The following is a 26,367-nucleotide window of genomic DNA, read 5'->3' on the forward strand; positions in this document are numbered from 1 at the left end:
TGTTTCCTATGTTTTTGTCACTGTTTGTCAATATGAAAAGAAGCAAGGCAATGAAAAAAAACAACAACTTCATACTTAAAGCTCCCGTGAGGAACTTTTGGTTTGTGTTGATTTCGGCACCCCCTGTAGACAAAGCCGTACCTCTGATCTCTTTGCTTTTGACGTCGACATGTTGAAGTGGTGTTTTTTAACAAATAATCTCATCCTGCTTTCTTTAAAAGTCATGTGTATCACTCACTTTAAATATTTGCCCTGGAAAATGTAAACAAAGGCAGCGTGCAGTTAATCACTTCGTCTGACACCTACCCCGCCAGCAGTTTCAGGCATTAAAAATAACTATTTAGAAATGATCAATCTTGTCGCTGATGGTATGGTTTGCTTTTGTACTTCATATAAAGTTATCAGAAATCATTTCAGCCTGTTTCATAACCAGCAAAAAACTCCTCACATGAGCTTTAACTTTTCTATTGTAATGCTGATTGGTTGTCCCATGTAGGGCACTTGTTGCAATGTTGTTATTTTTGACACTCAAATATCAATGCTACTGTCCAGTATTGGTCTTTAGTCTTAACATGTGTCAGTGTGATGCTGCATCTTGTACTGATTCACATTATCAACACATGAAACAAGTCAGTAACTTCAATCTGAGCTTTGTTTAATTTTTTTCTTCAGGTATGAATCTTATTTAATCTTTTCTTATTCAGAGTAACTGTCCTTTTTTTATTTTTATTTTTTTTGTCTCATTCAGATTTGAATAAAAACTGAATCGACCTCATTAAGGTCAACATCTGGTTCTGCTGTGCTCTGTACTTTGCTGTTATTGAATACTGTCTTTTCCCTTTACCTCTTTTCTGTTTCCACTTCTTTGTCCTCTCTTGTCTTTTTCTCTGATTGAAGCTAAGCGAAGCCAGTCTATCAGCAACTGTGTTCATCTATATGAGGCTTTGCCCACTACTAAAAGCGTTCCTATGCTGCTCCACACTGTGAGCTCTTTCTTGCCTGGTATCTCTTCTGGTAACTCTGCTTGTTCTCACAGACTCTCAGGTAAAGTGCATTCTGAGAGTTGCATGTCTTTATGTGTTTGTGACCTCTGCCCTTCCTTCCCGTCCATCTGTCACTAATGAATAATGACTTTCTTGTGCTTTCTTATTGGAAAATGTAAAAAATACCTGTATTGGTCCTGTATTGTGTAGGAATAAACTCTATAACAGTAGTATGTCTGCATCATCACTGCATGTGTGTGTGTCATGTTTTCTCTCCTATGTTTTAACAAATGTGTGAATACTCGCATCTCACATATACACTCTCTTAAAATCCCTGAAAATCACAAATTATGCATCTTGTTGTGTTTGCCTTTGTTGTGTTACAGTTTGTGTTTGTGGCTCTAACCATGTCCCTTCTCTTCTCCTGTCCGTCAGATGTGGAGGAGTGTCAGCTGTCAGAATGTGGGGGAGAGGAGGAGCTGGGAGGGGGGGAAAGCCCTCTGCCACGTAGCAGCAGCACCTCAGACATCACCCAACAAGTGTCTGACAGTTTACCAGGTAGAATCTGAGGCAGTCCTTGTGACATATTTGTATATAAAATTAAACATTTAATATAGATCTCCATATCCTTTAATTAGTTACTGGGGACAGTTTTATTTTCTGTTATTTTTTTCTGACGCAAGTTGCTTTTATGTTATAATTAGAATTCCTTTAAATATGGAAGTTCTCCTTAACTGTTAAATGTGTTTTTGTTCACATTTTTATACTGTCAATATTACCTATTTTGTTAATTACAAAATAATATTCTTGAGTCTGTCGGATACCAGTTTAAAGCCTATTTGTAATATCCCATCTTGCACTTCAGGCCAGAAGAGAGAGTACTCCCCTACTTCCTGTGGCTCTGATAGCAGGACATGTGAGGGGAGAAGAGAGAGCAATGAACCACCAGTGGTGAGGAGACCCATCTTCTACTATAGTATTATTTCAAAGTAATGAAACAGGATTTGCCTGTACAAGTATCTCCTCTTCAATGTTTGTTTCTGTATTTCCAGATCCTTATCCAGCGGAGCAGCAGTCCAGCTGAGACGGAGTGCAATTCTGAGGGACACACAAACAACATAAGACCCAAACTGAGAGAGAAAAGTCAGAGAATACATCACTAATTATTACTTTAAATAATAACTACTGTAACATGTATAACTGCTTTTATATATATAAATATTCCACAGGAAAAATGACTGTATATCAGTTAAATCCAACATCTAAGTATTAAATATAACCTATTCTTTGCATGGATTCATAGTTTTCCATAAACAGCCTGTACCTTTCATCTCCTCCTTTCATCCTTTCATCATTATTCTCTGTTTTCTTTCTTTCACGTTTTCTGTTTGTTATCCCCCTAAATCACCCACCCTTTTAGGTGAGAGTATAAGCAGTGAGACGTCCAATGGCTACCTCAATGAAGCTGAGGTTACCTGGCAGACCTTTGATGAGGAGGCTGATACTCAGTCCACACAGTCGGCCCACATGGACGTGACAAGTGACCCCCAGAGCCAGGGGAGTCTGCTGCTCAGCCACAATGAGGCTCTAGCAGGTAGGCAACTGATAAGAACTCAGTTTAAGTTATAAAGCAATGGAGTCATTTTGACCCTTTTTTATTCCAGTATTTAATAATCTATTTTAGTCAGCTACAGTTTGTTTTGTGAAGTATATGTGTATCCTTTAGCATCCTGATAACTTTCCAAGGACCCCCTCATAATTGTAACAGCAATTAAGCATATACTTACTACCAGTTTCTATTGGCCCAAAGCTAATGGGAGTAATGGACACAATATGTTTGCTTCATTGGAGCAAATGGCCCTCATGTGTTGACATGCAGTTTTTAATGATACAACACAATTATTTCGCGGACCCCCAGCGAACCACTTTGAGAACCACTGCTTTAGGATACATAGGTGAACCCGGATTTTAAAATAAGACGATTATGCTGTGACCTGGAGATGGTTTATTTAAGCGTTAGCCAAAGAACTGTGGGTTTCAGTCCTGTTGGCCAATGAGAAGGTAAAGTAGATAATGTCTTTTTCCCTCTTTTTTGACTTTTTTGTTAATAATTGTATCCAATAAAGACAGAAGATTTTGATACTATAGGGCAATCCTTTGTAAATGTTCAGCACTGAGAAAAATTAGTTGAAAGAGTTTAACTCTACTGCAGGTTTATCTGAGCTGTGTACCCTCTAGCTGGGTTATAGTGGCTCCCATAACCTTGCTCTTGTTGGATTAGTCAGGATAGACTGTCCCAGTAAGGAAATTTGACCTGCTTGTCTCTTGTCTGCTACAGTACCTCTCTGGCTGAGCCGTTTAATCTTTTAAAGCTCCTGACAGCTTGTGTGCTTGCAGTTTGAATGTTTTTGTAGAGAAAGTGGCCCGGTGTCTCCAGTTTGATTTGACAGAAGTTTTGTAACTGAAAGTTATTTTTATTCTTGTCGGAAAATATTCAAGATAATGTTTGTGCTGTAACCACTCCAGCTTTTAGTTCACCCACTTTCCATCATTTTTATGGAGAGATTGTCATCACTATACATTTCCCACCCTTCTATGTAAACGTTCTGTTTCCCACAGTGTGATTATCATAAAGTTGTCACTCTTCCCGATGCTCCCTTCATCAAGCCCAACTTTATCCCTCTACCCTTGTTGTTTCTTTAGGTCCTGAGTCTCCCCTTCCTCCCCACTCTGCACCCCCGTCCTACCACCACCACAACCACTACCACTACCCCCAGAACCCGCCCGCCTCACCGGCCCTGCTGGTGCACCCCGAGTGCCCGCGGGACTGCCCCCTGGACGACAACATGCATCCGTCTGTCTTACACATGCCTCACCACTTGGGTACTGCTCCCCAGCTGCTACTCACCATATAGATCATAGAGGCCTCATTTGCCATTGACTTTCCATGCTCTTTGTTTTTCAGCCTTACCTTGACTTCCTTTGCTTACATAACTCTTGTTTCCATGTTTGTTTGTCTTTTGTCTCCTCAGAACCAAACATGCATTTGTGCTTTTTCTGTTTTAGTTGCACATAACATTTTTCTTCAGAGGTGAAACATCTTTATTTAATATTCACCTCTGATCTGCTACACATGCACTTCATTTCTTTCTCTTTCCAGACCTTAACTTCCTCTACTCCCCCTTGTTCTTCTGCTGCCCACTAGGTGGCAATGTCCTCCCAAAATTCATCCTTCATTTGGATGATGCATGTGACTTTTGCCTTTTTTCCAAAAGTGCTTCAGTGCTGTGATACGGTTCATTAGATATTAGAGCTTGGACACATTTGGAAAAATATGCACAGAGAATCAAAGGAATTGGTCAACAAATGCTCAAACAATGACAGGGGTACTTCAAGAGTGTATTAATCGGCTATGTAATACAGACAGTCACGATTCTAATGATTTATCAAATCTACTCTGCATTTGTTGACTGAATCCCATTGACTCTACATGTGGTTCATTTGTAGTAGGTACTTGCATTGATAAAGAAAGGTGTTACACGATATTTTACTCTCTAACGCAAACCACTCAAACTCTGTCTCTTACAAATGCAGACAGCAGTGAGTGTCTTGCTGATGATATCAGCATCATTGCGGGTGGGACGCTGACTGGTTGGCACGCTGACTCTGCCTTCGTTCTGTGGAGGAGGATTTTGGGTATCCTGGGAGATGTCAACAGCATTCGGTGCCCCAAAATCCATGCCAAGGTCTTCACCTGTCTTTATGAGCTTTGGCACAAGCTGGCAAAGGTAAGGGGGGGGGTTATCTAAAATGAAAATAATGAAGCACTCAGTGACTTAAGTCAGAGATGCCGTTACCTTAATTGACTAAGTGAACATGTTCTTACAGATCCGGGACAATCTCGGGATCAGTGTGGACAACCAGTCCTCTCCTCCCCAGCCTGCCTTCATCCCTCCTCTTCGAATGCTGGCCTCCTGGCTTTTTAGGGTATAAAGAAGACAGCAGACAACATTTAGAAAACACTCACAATAAATAGATACTTTGGGCAAATTATGAAAAATGCTGGGACAACTAAGGTTCTGTGGTAGGGCTGCACAATATTGGATTTATTGCGATTTTATACAGTACATGAAATTATACCAAATAAATGCAGTCTTTTCATTTCCCTATAAACAATTAACAATCATACATTTTGTTATTTGGGACTTTTAAGTGTATTTTCTTCTAACAAAACAAAGACCCTCTTCTACTTTTACCACACTCGTTCAGTGACTCTCAGACCCTTATGAAAAAATTGAGAGCTCAGGTGGAGCAACACATTATAAAATAAATACAGACTTGTGGGCTTCAGTTGCGTTACTTATACGGTATGTCATAATACCATGTCATATCGTTTCTATGGTGTTCAAATATATGTTTGATCAGCTTGATCAGCCCCATGACAGTAACTTTTTGAAACAAAAGCTCACTTCTACTTCCTGTCGGCACACACAACCTCATGCCATGTATGTGCTGCAGGTGTAGCCGCTAGAAGTAAACACTTGCGGCACATCCGCTCTATTTATGTGGCCACAGCATTAACCAGCACAGGTTGAGGTGCCGCTGATAACAGGAATAGTCTCACTTATAAGCCACCTCGCGTAACGGAGTGTCTGCCTTGATCATCCAGTCGACATGATCCGTGACGGCTTGTTTACAGTTTACAGGCAGGTGACACAGACTCTGCAGCACAGCAGTCAGTTCACTCTGTGCTCTGGTGAAGAGCTGCACTAATGTGATATCAGACGGTCTTTCCTGTAGATTAGTTATGGGAAACAAGAAACTGGCAAGTTTTCATTTTGCACCGAGCAACAATACAGTAACAGCTTGACGTGTTTCAGTTGATTTGCTTCACGTCCTGCGATGTGACTATTGCACATGCGCACAACGCAACTGCGATTGTTAAACGATACCGTGCAGCCCTATTCTGTGGGTTAAATTGAAAGTATGTTATAGTTTAGTGGCATACAGAAAAGTGTATGGACTAATGCAAAAGAGACAGTCGTAGGTGTTTTCCTGGGAGAAGCCTCTTATAATCGCAATTACATTCCCAGCGGCTGCAACAAGTAATTCAACAGGACTGAATAATTAGCTTTAGCAGCAGCAGACGCCATGGCTTTAGACATTATTAAAATCTAATTATAGAAATAAAGGAAATATATTATTGTCACACTCACTTTGAAGTTTTTGTTTTGAATGAAGTTCCACTAAATGAAAATGAAAATGAAAAAATAAAGAAGCAGATTTGATAAACTTCCCCACCACCCCTGCAGCATAACAGACGTCAAACAAGTCAAGGTATTCAACTCTTAATTATTATACTGAACTGAGCGTCTCTCTCCCCTCCACAGGCCACCATGCTGCCTGCTGAGTACAAGGCGGGCAAGCTGCAGGCCTATAAGCTGATATGTGAGATGATGACCAGGCACCAGGATGTGCTGCCCAACGGGGATTTCTTGGTACATCTCTACCACATCATGCATAAGGGAGTCACCAGCGACGACCAGGTACAGCCAGTAGGGGGCACCCTCAGTAAGGCAGCCACTTGTTTTTTTTTTCACCACTAGATGGTACACCAGACAAACACTTTTGATGTTTATGTGTTAGCCCTTTAAAAATCAGGAAAATATTGCCTTGTAGTTGCCTTCTCCTTTTTCCTGTGAGACATGACTCAGTAATTCCTAATCACTTGTTAGTTGTTGATATAAGTAACCATATCTTGGGCTTAAAAGCTGAACCTAATATGTGTCAAGTGTCAGATGTTTGCAGATAATAAGAATCAGCCTTTAACTGGGGTTCATATAGGTGCAATGTAATGTATTGTCGAGTCTTTGTTTCAGCTAGTAATTTAGAAAACTACGAGCCAACATGTAGTGATGAAGAAGGCTTCTGTGTTTTGGCATCTCCCACATCCTTCAGCCACACCCTTCCTTGTATTTAAATCTGGCCAAGCTCCATTCCTTCCAGATGAAGCTGAGTAAAGATGAATGGATTCCCCAAAACAAAGGGTGGGGATAAAAGTGTGTGGTTGGGGGTGTTTTGGATGCCTCTGTGTGTGTGTGTGTGTGTGTGTGTGTGTGTGTGTATGTATGCCCTCCTGGCTTGGTTTCTATTGCGCCTTGGCAGTGCGACAAGCTTATTAGAATGTTTTCCATGTCGTTAAATAATGTTTTGAGCCCCTGCCGCGTATACGTGATTAATTAAGGATTGACGTCTGTCGCGCTCCGTTAGACTGACACGTCGGCCAGGGGCCCAGAGTAGGCTGGCCTGCCTGCCTGCCTGCCTGCCTGTGTGTGAAGGAGCGGGAGGGGAGACTGGGGAACGTAGTGTAGAGTAGAGCAATGAGGGGGGCACACTGAGGGACGAGGCAACATTCTCCAGCTTTTGTTGTGGCTCTGTATAATGCGTCGGGGGGCCAGAGCCAGGCTGGCCACTGAAGCATGCTCAAATTGGCCAGAGAAAAGAGTCCTCACGCCACACAATAGAGGACAGCCGCACGCCTGCTTAACATAAGAAAGTGGCTCTTACACTCCCCCTCCTCCTTCCTCTGTCCCTTTACCCGCAACCCCCACCCCAATAAATAACAGAATAAACGTATACTTTTCTGAATCCATCATACAAATACACATTTAATTCTAAATATTTTTGCGTATACTGATTTTTCATTAGCGCACATGCTAAAAGTTACTATTAGTACATATAGGTCTGCGAATACTAATTTATGATTGTGCTTTTGCAAATAATAAGTTAAATGTGTGGTTACTGTTTTGTTATGTTTAAACAGTATAGTTTTGTATATTACAGGACTCTAACTTACAGTTTAAGCATTTTCTTTAATCTACCTGTTTCTCAAGTCATAAAGTCTGCCTTAACCAGGCATGTTTGCTAGATAACACGGGCATTCCCAGTGAAAACCCTCAGCACTAAATTTAAGCTCAGAGAAAAATGACAGTTCCCTCGGAGGGATTCTCCTCCCAACTGACAGAGTGCCAAGGTCAGGGCTATTGTCCTGATTGTTCCCTGGTCACTGGTCTTACAAAGGCATGTCCATAGCACAATAGCAGTAATCTATCTAATAGGTCTACTGTCTGGCCTGCAGTAGTTAAAAGCATATTTTGTGATGTATAGTGAAGTGCACACAAACAAACCTGTTTGTTTTGCTTATATTTGTTTTGCATAGGCGGAATAAAATATACAATATACAGCTGTGCATTGAGAGTAAAACTTGCTTGTTGACTTACCGTACATCCTCTTGTCACTGCAGAAAGAGAACAATTTATAATTTAATTTATGAACTGCTGATTAAATTCTGACAGTTGACCCCTAAGTCACAAATATGGCTGTTGATTAAAGCTCTCACCTCATAGTCATACAGGTGGGTTATATCCCTTCATGACAGCCTATGAAGGGAAAACCCCAGATACTCATAGTGATAACAGTAACAGTCCCTTTCCCATGCTAAACTGGAAACATCCACACTCAGTAAATAAGACCAAAAATGTGCCTTGTTGTGCTGAGTGATGTCATACCGGACTGAACCCTGTCACCCAAGGGACAAGCAGGTGGACAGCGTGTGCTTTCCTGGAGATGAGGCCAAATGAAAAAGCCTGAGGTATTTCTATTCAGAGTTACGTTAATGCACCTTTTGTTAATGCAGGGGCCATTCCTACTGCCAACACGGAGCCACATGCAGGGCTCAATTCCCATCTATACACACACCTCAAATCATGTTCCCTCTACTTACACATACAATGGAAAACATTTTGTATTCTACATTTGTGCCTTCCTCTAAAATGCACACTTCAGGCAATCAAGCAACAGTTTGTTGCATGCTAATTACCCCTGACTGCACTGCACATTATGTTTCAGAGGTCAATTACCAACAAAATGAGGGTAAAATGGGCACTCAATCCTAAAGCTCTTCCCTACAATTTTCCATGTGCGGTGCATCGTGTTGGTTTGACTTCGTACTTATTGCCTCGCCGTGTTTATTTTATTCCTCTTTTTTTTTTCTTTGGATGATTAATATCACAAATAGATTGGGCAGTGTATGTGTGTGTGTCTGAAACATTCTGTGCATGTGTGTTTGCTAAGGTGTCGCTTCGGTTCAGCTGGAAACTGAAGGCTGATGTTTGAACTGTCTGATTTACACAAGTTTATTGCCAAGACGGCAGGTGCTTCAAGCTTGGACCTTGCCTTTGTACACAAATGTACACGCGCACCTCTCAGATAAGAGAGAGAGCAATGTACCTACCTTACTAAGCTATGCTGCATTCTCACACTAATATTTAACCAATATATAAATATTATGTGTGTTTATATATTTATACATGCATGAATTGAAAGTTTTGTTTTCAATGACAAATTAATATTGTTATTTTTTGGGGGGAATGGAAAAGTAAATGTATCAACTTCATTTCTGCAACCATACCATCTTAACGTAGCATGGGAAACCAGCTTTCCATGCTTTTGTCTACCATGGTATTACACTGTACATACTTGAGCAGTTTGTGCAGAGCCCTCTGCAGTACAGCATATGTTAATGTTGAAAGAGCATCCATCTGCTTCTGAGCTGTCTGTACCTCAGCAAAACAATACCTTGTCTCTGGCTTTAATTACAGGTTTGCTTGTGTGTGTATAAACACGTGATTCACGAAAGTTGGGGTCTTTTGTTCTGCCTCTTATCCTCTGTGAACAATCCATCTGCTGCCCCTTTCTCTCTCTCTCTCTCTCTCTCTCTCTCTCTCTCTCTCATTCTCTCCTCTCTTTCTTTTGAACTCTATTTTTTTCAGTCCTTTGGTGACATGTACTGTTTGAGTGCCTTACTCTCCTCAACTTACTTAAAATGCTTAGCCTACCTGTTGGAGGAAAAAGCTTTCTCTCTGCCATGTCTCTCACAAGGTGGCCCATTTACAAAATATGTCTGCTTCGCTCCAACCACTCTGACACAATCCTTTGCTCATACTAAACACCAAAATACAAGCTAACAATAAACATATTCAAGCATGCTAAGCTTTTCATTTATTGTAATGATATGAGTTTTTTTCCTTCATTTATGTATCAAGTCAGTTTCTGATGGCTTATAATATAAATATCAATATAAAAATCACTGCATGCCACCCACATGTGTAACACATGTGTTTGTGTGTGCTTGTGTGTGTGTTTGTATGTGTGCATGCATGCGTTTTTGTCATCAGGATGTTTTGAACACCATGATCCGTTCCTGCTCTCCTCGTTTCTTCTTCCTCGGTCTGCCGGGCTTCACTATGCTCGTTGGAGATTTCATCACTGCTGCTGCCTGTGTTCTCAGCTCCGGCTCCTCAGAGGTACACGCACACTTTTAACATTAAGATTGATATGTGAATGAAACAGGATACTACTCTTTGTTTTCAAATATTACAAAGTCCTCAGGAATGTCACTGCACCTTGTTGTATTGAAACAAAAAATAATAGAAACTTCAACAAAATGCAAAAACAGAATTCCACCTTGTATCTTTTGATCCCTGGTTACTGTGACATTCATCCACTCATGGCTGATAGGTCTATCAATAACAATGCAGCCTTGTACCTTTTTGTGTTTGGCAGCTTTTTGTCATTGAAAGGTTCAAATTGTTTTTGGAATTCTAGTATTAATTAAAGAGAGTCTGAGGGACAAAATAACACAAATGTTCGAAACTTCTGTCATTTGTTTGGCTTGCACAAAAATCAAGAGAACTCCCTTTTTGTTTCACTGTAATTTAAAGGTATAATAAGTAGGATTTTTCCTCGAATTTTGTCAACAACACATTCAAACCGGGCCCCTCCTCCTGGGCTCTTTGTCACCAGAAGCTCACACTCACTCTCTCGTGCGAGAACACGACCACCCCACCGAGCTAACACCGACAGCATCACGGTTACCTTTGCGCTAGCATGCTTACTGCCAGTTACTGTTGCGCTAGCATGCTAACCGCCGGTTACCTTTGCGCTAGCATGCTAACCGCCGGTTACCTTGTCCTACCCGGTGTGAGGCATCTATCTGTCCAACAGAAAGAAGGCCAACTCTGCATCGTTGTTTCGCCATGTTTGGTGGTCTGAATGGGGCCCAGTTGCTAATTTGAACCACTCCCACACTCACATTTATGCTGTGATTGGCTCAGGGAACCACAACAGCGCCCTTCATGAAAATGTTCCGTGCAAAGCAAAACAACAGAATAGATGCAGAGGGAAGGGTCTCACAAGGGTCTGCACACACAGTCACCGACACACATGTATAGAGGCCCATAAGTGATGATTTATATTATATTTGTAAAAGTCCATATTTTATTTTTCTAGGAAAATCCTACTTATTATACCTTTAAAGTTAAAGCTCCTGTGAGGAGTTTGTAGCTGGTAATGAAATGGACTGAAATTAATACTAATGCCTGTATATGAGCTACAAAAGCAAACAAGACCATCAGCGACAAGATTGATTATGTCTTTATAGTTATTTTTGATGCCTGTAACCACTGTCCCCCCGACAGTGGTTACAGGCATCAGGTAGGTGTCAGACGAGGCAGTTAACTTAGCGTTGCCAAATCAGCCTTTTTTAAATATATTTTACACAGCAAAGATTTGCAGCAAGTGATAAGTTTGTATGATTAAACAAAGCAGAAAAACACTTTTTATTCATATACAGGACATGATCATCAAAAAGATACCGCTTTGTCCACAAGGGTCGCCAAAATCAACACAAACCGAAAGTTCTTCATATGCGCTTTAAAAGAGAATTTTTAATAATAACATTCTTATAGTTAATATTGAGTATTTGGTTCAATCTTGTAATACATTTATTCATTATGATTTTTCCTCAATTTTTAGGAGCTAAATAAGAATATTGCACAATTGACTAATAATTATCTTCAGTTTCATAATGTGCTGTAACTGTTTAATAAAAATCCACAAACCTATAAATAAAACCTGTTTAAATTTACAACTCAAAAGCCTGCAGCTATATTTCACAAAGTGCAGTTAATGACAGATGATACATTCAAACAAAATTAGTTTCAATAAATGCAAAATGTCTTATTTAAATGAGTTTGACTTATTTTCTTAATTTGACTCTTTTCTTAATGAATTGTTTGCAGTTATTGTGGTCTTTAAACAGTGTGCATTTTCACCTTTTCTGTGAAGCACATGCAAACAGATGTATTGAATATATTGATGTATTATTTTAATTCTGTGCTAATTACATGAACACAGGCTTGCAACGCCAACATACTACTTGGTTATGGTCAAATTTGGAGCAATTAGTAGAGACTGTGTTGATGGACCAATAAGACAACCACTCCCTGTTTAACTTATCCCCAGTGTGAACTGATTTCAACCAAAACATAGGCAAGTTAGTATTAACTGCCTTCTACTCTAGATTATATATTAAGTCAAGAACAGGTTACAGGGATGTTAATAGGGTGTTTTTTTCTTACTGTGATTTTTTCGTATCTTCCAGCAAATATTTATTATTAGTATTGTCAGGGTAATAGCTTAGTAGGTACAACAGGATCTAGGAACTGCTTTAGTGCTCAGTCCATAACACATTTAATCAGTCATTTTGTTGTCTAACCGTTTGCCAAGAGATTCTGTTAAACATCAGAAAAATCATAAATAAAGACCCAGTTAATTCTGCAGAACTCCTCCAATCCTCTCTCCTATGATAGCGACCTTCCTGTTTCCTGAAGGTGGGTTGTGTTAATATAGCATGAATGAATTAATGATGGCATGTGTCTGTTTTTTCCTCTTGTCTCTGCCAGGCCCCAAGGTTGGAGGCTCAGACAGTCCTGGGCTCCCTAGTGTGTTTCCCCAATCTTTACCTGCAGATTCCTGTGCTGCAGCGTGTACCTGGCTGTGATAACATCGTTGTTGGCAATGAAGATATCAAGGTAAACAGTCAACATATGAACTGGGCATTGCGGATTTGTGACCTGTAGTCTGTCATACTTAATTTCTAAACATTTATCCAAAAAAATTTGATATAAAAAAAGTCTTATCTTAGAATGAATCAGGTTTTAACAAGTATTAAATAAAGGTCATTGCCTACATTGCAATTTGAAAACATAACATAAGTCTCTGTTTAGGATTATCTGGTCAACATCCTGCTGGAGACTGCAACAAAGGAACACTGTGAAGGGGCCAGGTATGATTGCAATATTGGCATTTTTGATTTTATTCTTATGTCAGAGTGTTTATTCTTCTATTAGTTTGATGTGAATGTGTTTTCATATGCAGGTGTGTATATGCTTAATTGCTTAATGAACATTTGAATTTGATGTATCATTAAAACTCTGTGGGATGCATTTATCTAATTATAATATAAGTTTTTATTGTAACTTGTATTATTGTATGATTGTATTATGGCTGTTATAAGTATTCTAACTGTTTTTTTTAGGTGCATTGCTGTGTGCAGTCTGGGTCTGTGGGTGTGTGAGGAGCTTATGCAAAAAAACATACACCACCATGTTAAAGATGCCATCAATGTTCTGGGGGTAACACTAAAGGTTAGTGTCCTTCTGAGGGAAGACAGCTATATTTGCATTTCACGTACATTTGAAGATTGATATCTGCTGATTTACGTGTACAAAATTACTAATGAACCACTACCGCTCTGATTTCATCAGTTTGTTTTGTTTACCTCACAAGCCTTAAAGTGTTAAGCTCTTACAAAAATGATGGTTGATCACATATAAGGACTGCAGAACAATTTCAGCATTTCAACAAAAAGTGTGAGGACAACACGTCCAGTGATGTGACTCATGGGTATATTTCGATAGAGCCCTCTTTTTCTCCCTGAGTGAAGAGATGCAGAGAGTCAGTGGAGGCTGGTTTTTGTTTTTTCTTTTTTCATGGAAAGGGGTTTGGGGCGGTAGCGTAATTTCCAGGCTACTCACTCGCAGTAGATGTGGGCCAATTTAAGCAGCTACATCTCCCAGCTTCCTGCTCGAGTAACCCCCCACCCACCCCCCTCCCTTCTCTAATGGAGCAGTAATCACTCCCCTGTACAACTTGACACACAGACTCAGCCAGCCCAAAAATAGAGGGTATAGGCTGGGTGGGGGATCTAGGGGGAAGAGTGGCACTGAGAGTCTCTTTTCTAAAAGCAGGTGCTGAACTCTCAGGGCCCCTTTTTGTGTTTGGCCATTTCTGCACTCCCCACATTGTCTGCCCTTGTTACATGTTGAGAGGCATTCAGCTGGAAGAAATGGGAAATTCTATTTCTCCACAAAGAATTTCAAATCACTGAAGAAATCCACATTTGAAAGAAAATTGTTAACAGCTCAATTCTTTCCTCCAATGAGCCTGGGGAAAATTTGCTGTGGTTTGAAGTGGAAATGAAATTATGCTGATTATATGCACATCAAGTAAAATTACCCAGAATTCTCCCACAGTCAATGCGTGCATAAACTTGTCCAGCATTGTCCCTCTGCCTTTTTTCAGACTTTGGGTATTTAGGTGACACAAATCCAATAAGGTAAAGTGTAGCTGGTTTAAAAATATGTCATGTGTTTTTTCCTGGATATAAAGACAGTATTAACAATGATGTACTGCTGGGGGTTAGCATTACAGACATAGACTGCCAAGATAATGTTCCATTTGTATCCTAATTGATTCATTCATCAATAAGCCATTCAGCAACAGTATAAAATATTCCTTTATTATTGCTTTGTGTACAAAAATTGCACATTTTAAACAGGTACATAATGTATATTTTCGTGTTTTATAGGACCCTTGTCTGCTAGCTCCAATTTGGTTGCATGGACACAAACAAATAAGAATTGAGAATACAGTCGCACTCCTGACCTTTAGATTTCTCTTCGCAACTTTGTTTTCACTTTGAAACTAGGAAGAAGTTATCTCAATCGAAATCACATCAGTATTAATAATTGATTTGTTTTGTCTTGCAGAGTGAAAGTGCAAAGTTTCACAGCAAAAATGTTCAGGCAGCTGATAATAAAAATCTCTTTTCAATGCACATGCACTGTGTTTAAAAACCATTTTTTCTCTACATCTATGCTGCTTATGGTAAAAGAAGACAATTTTTGTACCACTGATCGTATCATGTTTTGTCTTCTTGAAGTTTGGGAACAAAGCAGTGGCTCAGGTAGCCTGTGATGTGTTCCAGCTGCTCATCTCTCACTGGGAGCATCTCCAGAGGTTGGAGCCCACTCTGCCTAAGAAAATAATTGAGGTAATACACACACAGACATTTGAATTGTTTGTACCTATTAATGGCTTGTGAGAACAAACTTTTTGTAAAATCATTTCACTTTAGCTTTTAAATGCATGTCTTACATGAGCTATTACTCATCCATATGCATACTCTACATCCTGTAGCATCACATCCATTTTAGCACGCAGCCCTGACAAAGCTGATGAATAGGAGTGTGTCATCCAATTATCTTTCGCCTTGTTTTGTCCCAACACAGATCTTTGTGGCCACAATAGCTTTTTTGTTGCCGAGCGCAGAGCACTCAACAGTGGAAGCGGACAAAAAGGTACATGTTGGAAAGGAGGGGACATGAAATAGCTGACATCTAAAGGCCCTTGATCTATCATGTTGGAATGGTGCACTTGCACAGGAATGTTCTACTGATGTGATTTGCTCTCTCCCCTTTTTTTCTTTGCCTCTTTTTTTGTCTTTGCAGCTCTCATCTATTACTGTTGTTTTTCTGGAACTGTCTCTTTCTTTTCTGCTGTATGAGAAATACTTTTGTATACTGTTTTGATGTAGAAAGACTTAACTAAAAAAGGAACTCCTCTCTACTTTCTCACTTCGTCAGTTGATGGTGTCGCTGCTGCTCTGCCTGTTGGACTGGTGCATGGCCGTTCCTCTGAGTTTGCTGCTTGAACCCATCACCATGCCTTTTCTGGAGGACTGTGCATCCCACAAAGCCCCACTGCTGGACTATATCTACAGGGTGGGTGGAATCACTGGCTGCTCGGTGTATTTTGCAGACCTGATGGATTGCCTCTTTCAAAAATCCTCTGAAACATAAGATCTATCTTTGCCAACAGACACAATAACTTCAGCTTTGACACCTTCACCCCCACCCCACCACATAGGCTTGCCACTTTAATTAGACTCACCTCCGGCGTGACCTCATGACTATGCCTCATTTAACATTATAGTGGCACAACAGCATAGAGGCGCCCATAACTGACGCTTGCAGTTGGCATTTATAATGTCCAGGAAACTCTTATTATTTAGTTTATAGTACCATACACTTTATTTATTTAGTTAAGGCAAAATATTCAGTATTCAAGCTATTTCTCTGTATTTGTGTCTCTAACCCTTTATTTTATGGTCTGACCCTGAGCATAATGGCCAAGCTTCAGGCACAAATGAATGAGGTATTATTCATTCCCTCCTGTCTGGGCAGATGTGGTCAACGGCAGATCTTTGTAAGGATGTCACCCCTGATAAGAAATGGTCCAATTATTCAAACAGAACCCTTTGTCCTCTTGATAAGCTCCAGCTATAAATGCTTGTCCTGAAGATTTGAATTGAATATGTCTTAATATGAGAGCGACTGCAGCTGCTATGAAAGCAAAGACAATTAGGCATGATTGGTTGTCTATCGGCACACAAAAGGCATGGGCCCTCTGGATTTCATTAGGAATAATATATTAAGGCATTACAAGGTGTGACAAAATTAATGCAGTATCAAGTCAAAAATCTATGCATTTCCACAGATACACTGCCGCGAATTATTCTCTATACCAAGCAGATAATAGCTGCAATAACAGGAACCATCTCCCTTTTATTCCATTGCTGGCCAGTGTCACTAAGAAGGAAGCAGGGAGCATCCATTTATTTTTCATGTCACCTTTCCATAATTACTGTTTTATTTTTAAATAATCTGTTCAATCAGAAGACATCAGACACACAAAAAGGATGCCATGCCATCCATCCCGAGAAGAAGAAAAAAGTGAGAAAAGACCTTTTGATGGCGAACAGTATGCAGAACAGTGTAAAAAGCAACATTACACTCGACCTCATTGGTCCACTGGAGTTCTGTTCAAGCTTCTCCATCTGCTCTCTCCGCCTGCCTCAGCAGCCAGCTGCACCACCCCTGTGTGTGAATGTTTGAGGGAGATATTGTGTGTGTTTGTGTTAGAAGGCGAGGGGATAGGTACATTTTTGCGTGCATCCACCTGCATGATTCTATTTGCGTTTTTCTTATTTGATTTATGTGTGTACATGAGCGCACTCATGTATCCATACAGCCCGTGCCAGTCAAACTACAGTATTCTTGTTTCACTATTGCAGGAACTGTTGCTATGTTAGGCGCAGTCACTTAGTTGTCAAGCACAGCTGCGGGTTTTCCCCCCTCCCTTTCGGTCTCTCTACCTCTCCTCAGAGGAACCTCTTTGGTTCTTCGGCGTAGCAGCTGTTTGGTTCAGGTCTTTTCAGCATCAAGCCTCCAATCCCTCCCCCGTGCACCCAGAGGTCTGCTTGGTGGAATCATCCACATACTGTCTACATTGCCCCACACAATACTGTTTCAGATGGCAGAGCCTGCATGCCTCTCTGAGCATGTCTCAGACGAGAGTCTGTGTGTGTGTGTGTGTGTGTGTGTGTGTGTGTGTGTGTGTGTGTGTGTGTGTGTGTGTGTGTGTGTGTGTGTGTGTGTGTGTGTGTGTGTGTGTGTGTGTGTGTGTGTGTGTGTGTGTGTGTGTGTGTGTGTGTGTGTGTACTGAATGGGATAAGCCTTTGCATGGCTTTATCCATGTTGCTCTACTCTGAATAAGAGGCCCCCCTCATTTACATACATTAGGCATATGTTGTACCTACTCATATGCAGCACCTAACCTCCACTCAGATTATAATGTATACAGGTGTGTTTGTGTGTGTATGTGTGTGCATTTGTACGTGGCAAACGTGCATGTTTGTGGTGGGAGCTGAGCACAAGGATAAAGTCTTAATTAAATCAAACAGTGTAAACCTGTCCAATAGCTGTAATCAACTGCCCCAGTGCGCCTTATCTAGCCCTGCCAACGGATGCTCTGCCATCTGTTATGTAGATCGATACACTCGCACATCACAGGAGAAATGGATTAGTGGCAATAAAGACCCTCTTTTCTCTCATTCCCCCCCTCCCTCCCTCCACATCCTTATGATGTAAATAGACCTTATATTTCCCTTTCATGTGCTCCTGGATTATGTCAATCTAGAACAGCCCTGCAGAAGTATCACTGTGCATTGTCTCACCAGACACCACCATATCTAATAGGATGGTGTCATTGCACATCAGAGTTCAAGTTCTGTCTTCAAAGAGCATTTTAGTGTCACACTGTAGAAGATCCACCAAGGCACATATCCTCTGGATACAATCACTAAGTCACTCCCTATTTCTACTGCTCCTCAGGTGCTGCACTGCTGTGTGGCCGGCTCTAACCTACACACCCAACAGAGCCACTACCTCCTCAGCCTGTCAGACTTGTCCACTGACTATGACCTCATGCTGGGTCAGGTGAAGAGCTTTGAGCCGCCGCCCTCCCAGACAACCAGCACTGATTTTGGCAACCTGCTCACTGTAGCTGAGGGTAAGAACATAAAGTTATTCTGAGCTCCCCTTTTACTACCTGCTAGGCGCTAGATTTCACTTGGCAGACAGATAATATGATGATGCTGGATTTATTTAGTGCATCATTCATGCGTCCATATTTACACATACACGTGTTTAAGAGAGTAAATCGGTCAGCTTTTACATCATTGCTTATCCCCCATGACTCTGATGACTCTAACTCTGATCACGCTCTGCACATGACTTTATTCCAGCACCATAATATACTTCTGAGGGACCTCAGAGACGTATATATACCCCCCAAAAAAGATTAAAGGGAAAAGCAAACTCTAAGAAGCCCATCCATTCGGAGAGTCTCCATTAAATGTCAATATCGTATTAAAAGTATGAAAAGGAAATCAACCATCACAGAGAGTGGAATGTTCGCATTAGTACTCAGCCCTAGAGAGAAGACCCATTATGGGGTTTTGATAAAAATGTGGTTTTTTTTTTCCTTCTTTTTTTGACCTTGTGATTCCATTAGGCAATATATTCCTTTCTCTCTCTCTCTCTCTCTCTCTATCCATGTCCTCAACTTCTGAAAAGTCATTATAATACAAATATACAGCGCACATGTATTCCGAAACAATGTTAGAAATTTAAACACAGGCTATTGCCTGGAAAATTTCACCACACCTTTGCTTTTTGGTTTCACAGCTGCACAAAGTCTTATTGGAAATAACAAAACACTATCAAAAGGGCAAACCAAAGAGTGCCGGCCTAGTTATATTCATGCCCCCACCTCATATTGATCAAGTCACATCAAAGGGCCAGCACATCTCTAATGCAGCTTGGCTTGCTTTCTAAAGAGCTTTCTCCACTTTGATGGGGGATGATGGTATTGATAGCACTGTCACAATGCAAGAGTGCATCTTCTTGTTTTTTCCAGCATCACTACAAAATAAAGCACGGCATGCCTTTCACTTTGTAGTAAAAACCTGTGCATTTACATAAATGCAATTCACTAAGTAGAGTCCTATTTAGCAGCCTGTAAAGAAGGTGGTTCTCATTAGCACTCAGCCAGTCCCAATGCTTGTGCATTGTAAGAAGACTCAATGGGCTTTTCAAAGTTGTCTCTCATGATTAGATGCTAGCTACTTAGAGGTGTGCTCGCCAAGCTATTGTGAGAAATGAATAAAGTACCCCTATTAGTAGTCATAAATGAGATTTGGCTTTGTGTAAAGAGCTAACAGAGATGATAGCATGTCGACACACAAATGGGGGCTTATAAAATACGGTTAGTAAAGTCTGCACTGGGCTACTATATAAGACAGCCACACATTTTTTTATTCTAAACCCATCAATCACTTTTACCATTAATTACGTTTTACACTTTCTTACATGTATTTTACTTTGGAGATGTAGTCATTATTTTTATCTCAATACCCGCATTCTTCCACCAGAAAAGCGACGGCGGAACATGGAGCTTATTCCCCTGACAGCACGGATGGTCATGACACATCTGGTGAACCATCTGGGCCATCATCCCCTGAGCGGTGGCCCTGCACTTCTACATAGTCTAGTCAGTGAAAATCACGACAACCCGTACGTGGAGTCGTCAGAGCTGTCATCCGAGGTGTTCAAAAGCCCCAATCTGCAGCTCTTTGTCTTCAATGACAGCACGCTGGTCTCCTACCTGCAGATTCCCTCTGAGACCCCTACTGTTGGGCAGCCACCCCAGCCTTCCTCCCAAGTGCGTGTCATTGTCCGGGACATCTCGGGCAAATACTCCTGGGATGGTTCAATCCTCTACTGCACCACCCAGGAAGACCCTGATGACGTTGGAGTTTTTCATGCAGTCGATCCCCCCCTGTCCACTACCACTACTGTCACTCACAGCAGAAACCAGCCAAACTCTCCAACAAAGGGGCCGTACAAAAGTAACTGCTCGGTGTCGGACTCCCTCTCCGACTGCTATGAAGAGGAAGAGATAGATATTCTGGATAGGCTTTTAGAGGACCTGGGCCACAGCAGTCCAGAATGCTTGCCCCAGCCACAACTCATGCTCAACCAGCCTGCCCCCTCTCCCCATGGCATGAACCTGGACCAAGAGAGTGCCATTCTGGAGGCCATTCTGCGTCAGACCCAGCAGGAGGAGGAGCAAGTGAAGAGGTGGGATGCTGATGTAAGCTTCCGGGCCGCCTGCCAGAGGGAACCCTTCCGCCAGGAACCAAAGGCTCCTTTTTACTTCTGCCGGCTGCTGCTCAATGACCTCGGCATGAACTCTTGGGACCGCAGGTACACTGCTAACTGAAATTGCCTTTCAAACATTTGCCTGGTCTGCACTGTACTAGAGGAAGAGAGTAATAACTAGACGGAAGGGAGTATGGAAGAAGTCCACAGGGCTCTATCATGTATTTGTCCCTCAGTGTATTGAACAAATCACATCTTAAATGTAGCGAGAGAAGCATTTGTTATAACCTCAAGATTCTATTTTTTAACCCAAGTTACTTCCTTCATTTTCCAAGCAGCTGTTTGCTCATTACTCAAATAGAGAAAGAGTGAAGTTAAAAGCACACTGGAGTCTGCAGTGTCTTAATCTCCTCTCCACAGGGTAAAAGTGTCCAGCTGTTATCACTAAGGTCTACCTTGCAGAGGCACATCTTTGCAGTGCCTCCCCGTAAATTAAAAGCTTACACCTCTTAATGGTGATGTCGCAAACGTGCACACAGCTAGTAGGAGATTGCTTTTTGCACCTGTGCCCATTTTACCTTTGTTAATCTTGACTCCAAAACAAAACTTTGTTTAGCAATTTGTTTGTAGATTATGCAGCTTTTTTTTAAATGGCTTTTCATTTTTGCCATTATAGCAGTTTCCTGAATTGTGTTTTATGTATAGACTCGAGAATATCTCATCTTAAACAGACTGTCTCTCCCAAACAGGAAAAGCTTTCATTTGTTAAAGAAAAACTCCAAACTATTACGGGAACTGAAGAACTTGGATTCCAGACAGTGGTAAGGGTTTTATATTATCACGCTGATCATATTGTTTCCAGTAAAATTAAGTTTGTATGAGATACGAATAAACACAAAGAAGTGCCCTCTGATAATCATCCGTCTTTTGGTAAATCTGTCTCTACATAAGTCAGATTTACCCATTATGAAATTGTACAGTGGGCCAAAGCAGCATGTGATTGCCTTATCCCTTATTTTGTTCCTCATGATTTTAAATTTTTGTACCTTCTCCTACTGAGCCAAATACAACTCCTGCTTTCCCTGTCTTTCTGTATCTCTCTAAATCCAATCAATAAGTACTCCACATATCGCTAATGACAGGAGCTTATTAAAGAATTCCCTCAGGATTGGAGGTTATTCTCCCAGATGGCCAGACTTGGTTGGGCAATAACAACCTGTGCGCAAGCATGCAAAGTGCCCTAAATCTACCCCAGCATGATGCACTGCCATGGCAACATTGAAAGCAGAGAGGGGACTTTGCTGCCTGTTTTTAAATTATATTGAGGCTGGAGATATAATGGAAAAAAATTTGCTAACTTGTATTTGTCACATTCTGCTCTCCTGATTTTAATCAATAACTCAATTACACTGAGACACACAATTTGCAGTGTAAAGTAAGGTGTAGTGTTCTGAGTCATTGCATTCACATTTCAAAGCATTTTGTTGCTGGAGTAATGAACGCTTTTCAAGTTGTGTTGCGTTCATAAAATTGGCGGCTGTGTTGCTGTTGTTGTTGTTGTTGTTGTTGTTCTTCTTCTTCTTCTTCTTCTTCTTCTAATATTTGCTACTTAATGTTTTGTTCTGTAGTCGAGAAACTCATAAGATTGCTGTGTTCTACATCGGAGAGGGCCAAGAGGACAAGTGCTCCATCTTGTCTAACAGCGCAGGCAGTCAGGCTTATGAGAACTTTGTGTCTGGACTGGGATGGGAGGTGAAGACAAAAAACACCATCAAATCAACAAGCCCTCTGTATTCACAGATACAATCTGAACATGCTCACACAGATGTGCGGACACAATCTGAACACACTAAGTTGATAATGTATTCCTCAGGTGGACCTGGCCACACACTGTGGCTTTATGGGCGGCCTCCAGAGGAATGGCAGCACAGGTGTAACGGCTCCTTATTATGCTACCTCCACCGTGGAAGCCATCTTCCATGTCTCTACTCGCATGCCATCTGATTCTGATGACTGCCTCACCAAAAAGGTAAAAACCACTCAAAGCTGCTTTTACACTACATGTCACATTCACCTATTCACACACATTCATACACTGATGGCAGAGGCTGCTACGTTAAGTGCCTAACTGTCAATCAGTAATCACATTCATACATAGCCATCAGGAGCAAGTTGGGGTTCAGTGTCTTGCCCAAGGACACCTCGACATGTAGACTGAGGGAGCTGGGGATCGAACCTCCGACAACCGACTCTACCACTGAGCCACATCCATTTGGACAATTCCTGCCTGCCCATGACATTTGAATTATTGTAATATGTATTGTATAAATGAACACCTCAAAGTCAGAGTATATCAAGGTGATAGAGACTGTTTCTTCCCGTTTGATGCAGTGAAATGGCTACACAGTTCTGCCTGACCATAGCAGTATGTTGTTGTAGCCTTAAGCTTTGTGTTAAGCTCTGATCAGGAGGTGTGACTTCAGAGTGCGGGCATTGATTAGTGACCCCAACCAGGCAGGCCTGAGGAGTAGAGAGTTGCAGGCGCGTGAGTGAAGAGAGGGCATGTGCGGCGGTGGTAATGACTATGATTCTGCTAGCCCATGCGCCCCTCCCTGTGTGCTGTGACCAGGGCCTGGATTCAGCCATTAGCTCTCCCTGCTAGGGCAGGCGCCGGCCGGATGCCGGCAGGATCCTTTTATCCAATTCCTGCTGCCGCCACAGGAGCAATCGATTGGGTTCTGCAGTGGGATTCTGAGCTGTAGTGCACCAGTAGCAGTTAGCATGAAGAAATGAGCCGCAAGGCCCCTGCCCGTGCTGCCAATCTTCTCATACAGTACCCTGCTGAGAAGGGAAATTCATCAGGCTCTCTTCATATCCAACCCTCCTCCAATCCTCCACAGATCTCCCCCCTCTCCATCTCACAAATAACCCCCCACTCATTCCAAACCCATCTTGAACCTCTGCTTAGTGGCTGTAAAAATTAGTTAGACTGAGTAAAGATTTTGACTTTGGCTGGCCAGAGTGAGGCGCTGGAGATGCTGCCATACCTAGAGAGGAGTGTGCTGCCACTCCACTTCCATTCATTTCACCAGCAACTTCTGTAATTTCTGATGCTCACCTTGCACAGATCTCCACACCGGTCACAGGCTGCAAAGAAATTGGCAGGCTGACTGCATGCACGGATGCTTCAGAAAAAGATGGGAGGGCAGAGAAAGTGGTATGAAGAATTGGAATGAGAAACTGGCTTTGTCTGTAGGATGTTTCCCTGTCAATTTAAAAATAACACTTTTGGTCCAGCACTCATCCACTTTGCTGCCTGTAACCATAGAGGCATACTGTGGGGGAGCATTGGATGGGGCAATTCTTGCTGGGCAGATTATCTGTTTGTAGTCGATGGACGGGGGACCGCTAAACTGAAAAGAAAAGACAGAAAACCATGAATTCCTCAATCCAATTGTGAGTTTTACGGCAGTGAAGGCGCAGCAGTAGCAGCTGGCTTCAGTAATGCAGTTATAGAAGTGACCTGCAGGGTTGGGGTCAGACTATGTAGACCGCGTACGTGTATATGTACTTCTCTGAAAGGGAGAGGGAGATAAACGAGTGCCCTGGCTATCACATTCACCCCCAGGCACCACAGTTTAACTGGGCTGCTGCAGGTTGTTTTTCTAAGGAGCCTCTTGTGTTCTGGGGTGCTCTGGTCTGCTGTCTCCATGTGTGTGAAGCCATTTTGCTGGGTAGGAGGTCAAAGTGGGCTAATTGGACAAGAGCCTTTGACTTGAATCACATTTTATTAAAGAAGTCTTAAACATTTGGAGGTCATTAACAGGAGTAAAAAGAATGGTGCAGAAGATGATTGACTAGAGCGTAAGCATCCTCATTAAAATTGTTATTAAGATCATCCAAATGCTAATATCTTAACCCAAATTAACATCCCAGTGTTAATTGTCTAGCACAAATGCATATTCAACATCTTCTCTGAAATTGTCCCAGTGACTGACCTGGTTGGTACCTGCTGATCCTTGGACAGACACACTGAACTGGCAGGCTTCAGTAATCAGCATGCCGTGGATTTGTTTAAGATTACCGTATTACCATAATTAAGGGCTTATAATAGAATGTGCTAATTGCATTTTTGGTGGCGAGGGCATGTTTCTTAATGGCTCATTAGGCCCACAGTACATTGGCAGATGTTTTCTTCTGAGGAGAGGCTCACTTTTCAGTGTCCATGATACCCCAGAAAACATCACTGGACTACAAGGTAATAAGGGATCTACATGGGGAATATAATGTAGCTGTGTCCTTCCGTTTTACTTTGGTAAGAGGAAAGCTGTTTACCTGTTTCAGACTACTATCAGTCAATTTCCTTTCATTTAAGTGTATCTTCTTGCCCTGCCCAGTTTCATTTGTGTTTGTGAATAGGGTGGAAATTGGAAGCAATTTAATCTCTGATGGGTGAAGTTAATTGGATTTGAATTATTTGGTTTTGAAATGCTCAATTTTGTGCATTTTGTGTTTGCAATTTGAATTTGTAATGAAAAGGCTACAAAAATAGTCAAAACCAGTGTCAAGACCCCCATTTATACCATTGTTTTCACACAAAGTTTGTCATTTTGCTTTAAATTACAAACTCAGCTTGCCCTTACACCTGCTGCATTTATTTATTTTTATCGTTAGAATACATTAACAGTACTTATAAATGTATATTACTGTATGTACTGGTAAAAGACAGTTATGGCACTTCATGTTTGGAAAAGCATGTTTTCAGTAAATAATGTTGTATCATCAGTCAACCACTTCTTCATACCTCTTAAATCTCAACTCAATCAAGTGGTGTAGGCTGAAGATACCGACTAGACGAACCAAGAGACAGCCCTCATCCTGCTTAATTTGTATTCCAGTCATCGTAACCATAGGGATGAAAATTACCTGCTCTCGCCAGGCACTTGATTAAGCTGATTTTGTTTGTTTGGCAGTTGCGTCACCTTGGAAATGATGAGGTGCACATAGTGTGGTCGGAGCACACCAGGGACTACCGACGTGGCATCATCCCAACCGACTTTGGAGACGTGCTGATAATCATCTATCCAATGAAGAACCACATGTATTTCATCCAGATCATGAAGAAACCACAGGTAAACTACGACAGTTGGTGGATTTTGCTAAATCTACTTTCAGTTATAGACATAAAGCGTGGGTGAACTCACTGGAAGTCAGAAGTTAATTAACAACTCTTGATTTCATTTCATTTTTAGTCATTTGCTTTTTATTTTCTACTTGGATTCAGTTTCTTATTTTCCAGACACAAGCTATAAAACAATGCAGGCTAATTTCACTGTGCACTAATTTTAAGTCTTTGATCATGAGTTAAGGCAGTTCCTTTTCCTTGCTTCCTATAAAGATTTTGCTGTGCTTTTTATGGATTATTTTTCCTTTCATGGGTTGTGTCTAAAGGATTTCAAGTTTCCCCTACTTCAACAGTGTATTATTACCCACACTGTGGGTATGTGCTCTCAGAGATGGTTTCTATTCTTTCTTGGCATGCTTTCATCTTGGACACTCTGTAGTACTGCCCGTGATATGTGGCCTCTTAGAGGAAGTGAAATTTCTTTGTCCGGCAACTTGTCCACGAAGATCCA

General features: G+C 41.4%; 1 protein-coding gene across 4 annotated transcripts in view; it reads left to right on the forward strand.

The window, feature by feature from the left end:
- Positions 1–26,367, forward strand: part of ralgapa2 (Ral GTPase activating protein catalytic subunit alpha 2) — an 88,755-nt gene that overhangs the window by 34,366 nt on the left and 28,022 nt on the right. For all 4 annotated transcript variants that reach the window (XM_069661245.1, XM_069661249.1, XM_069661247.1 and 1 more), the window contains exons 17-37: positions 1,419–1,541; positions 1,849–1,934; positions 2,036–2,126; positions 2,404–2,577; positions 3,687–3,866; positions 4,578–4,771; positions 4,872–4,970; positions 6,374–6,529; positions 10,220–10,348; positions 12,788–12,916; positions 13,112–13,170; positions 13,423–13,531; positions 15,109–15,219; positions 15,458–15,526; positions 15,812–15,949; positions 18,401–18,578; positions 20,002–20,836; positions 21,481–21,552; positions 22,360–22,483; positions 22,605–22,760; positions 25,705–25,863. In XM_069661245.1, coding sequence (XP_069517346.1) covers positions 1,419–1,541; positions 1,849–1,934; positions 2,036–2,126; positions 2,404–2,577; positions 3,687–3,866; positions 4,578–4,771; positions 4,872–4,970; positions 6,374–6,529; positions 10,220–10,348; positions 12,788–12,916; positions 13,112–13,170; positions 13,423–13,531; positions 15,109–15,219; positions 15,458–15,526; positions 15,812–15,949; positions 18,401–18,578; positions 20,002–20,836; positions 21,481–21,552; positions 22,360–22,483; positions 22,605–22,760; positions 25,705–25,863 — 3,371 coding nt within the window. The remainder of the gene's footprint in view (positions 1–1,418; positions 1,542–1,848; positions 1,935–2,035; positions 2,127–2,403; positions 2,578–3,686; positions 3,867–4,577; positions 4,772–4,871; positions 4,971–6,373; positions 6,530–10,219; positions 10,349–12,787; positions 12,917–13,111; positions 13,171–13,422; positions 13,532–15,108; positions 15,220–15,457; positions 15,527–15,811; positions 15,950–18,400; positions 18,579–20,001; positions 20,837–21,480; positions 21,553–22,359; positions 22,484–22,604; positions 22,761–25,704; positions 25,864–26,367) is intronic.

Source organism: Semicossyphus pulcher, unplaced genomic scaffold (assembly GCF_022749685.1).
Source record: "Semicossyphus pulcher isolate SPU_LCO1_2020_fin unplaced genomic scaffold, fSemPul1.0.p SCAF_14, whole genome shotgun sequence".
NCBI classification, from domain to species: Eukaryota; Metazoa; Chordata; class Actinopteri; order Labriformes; family Labridae; genus Semicossyphus; species Semicossyphus pulcher.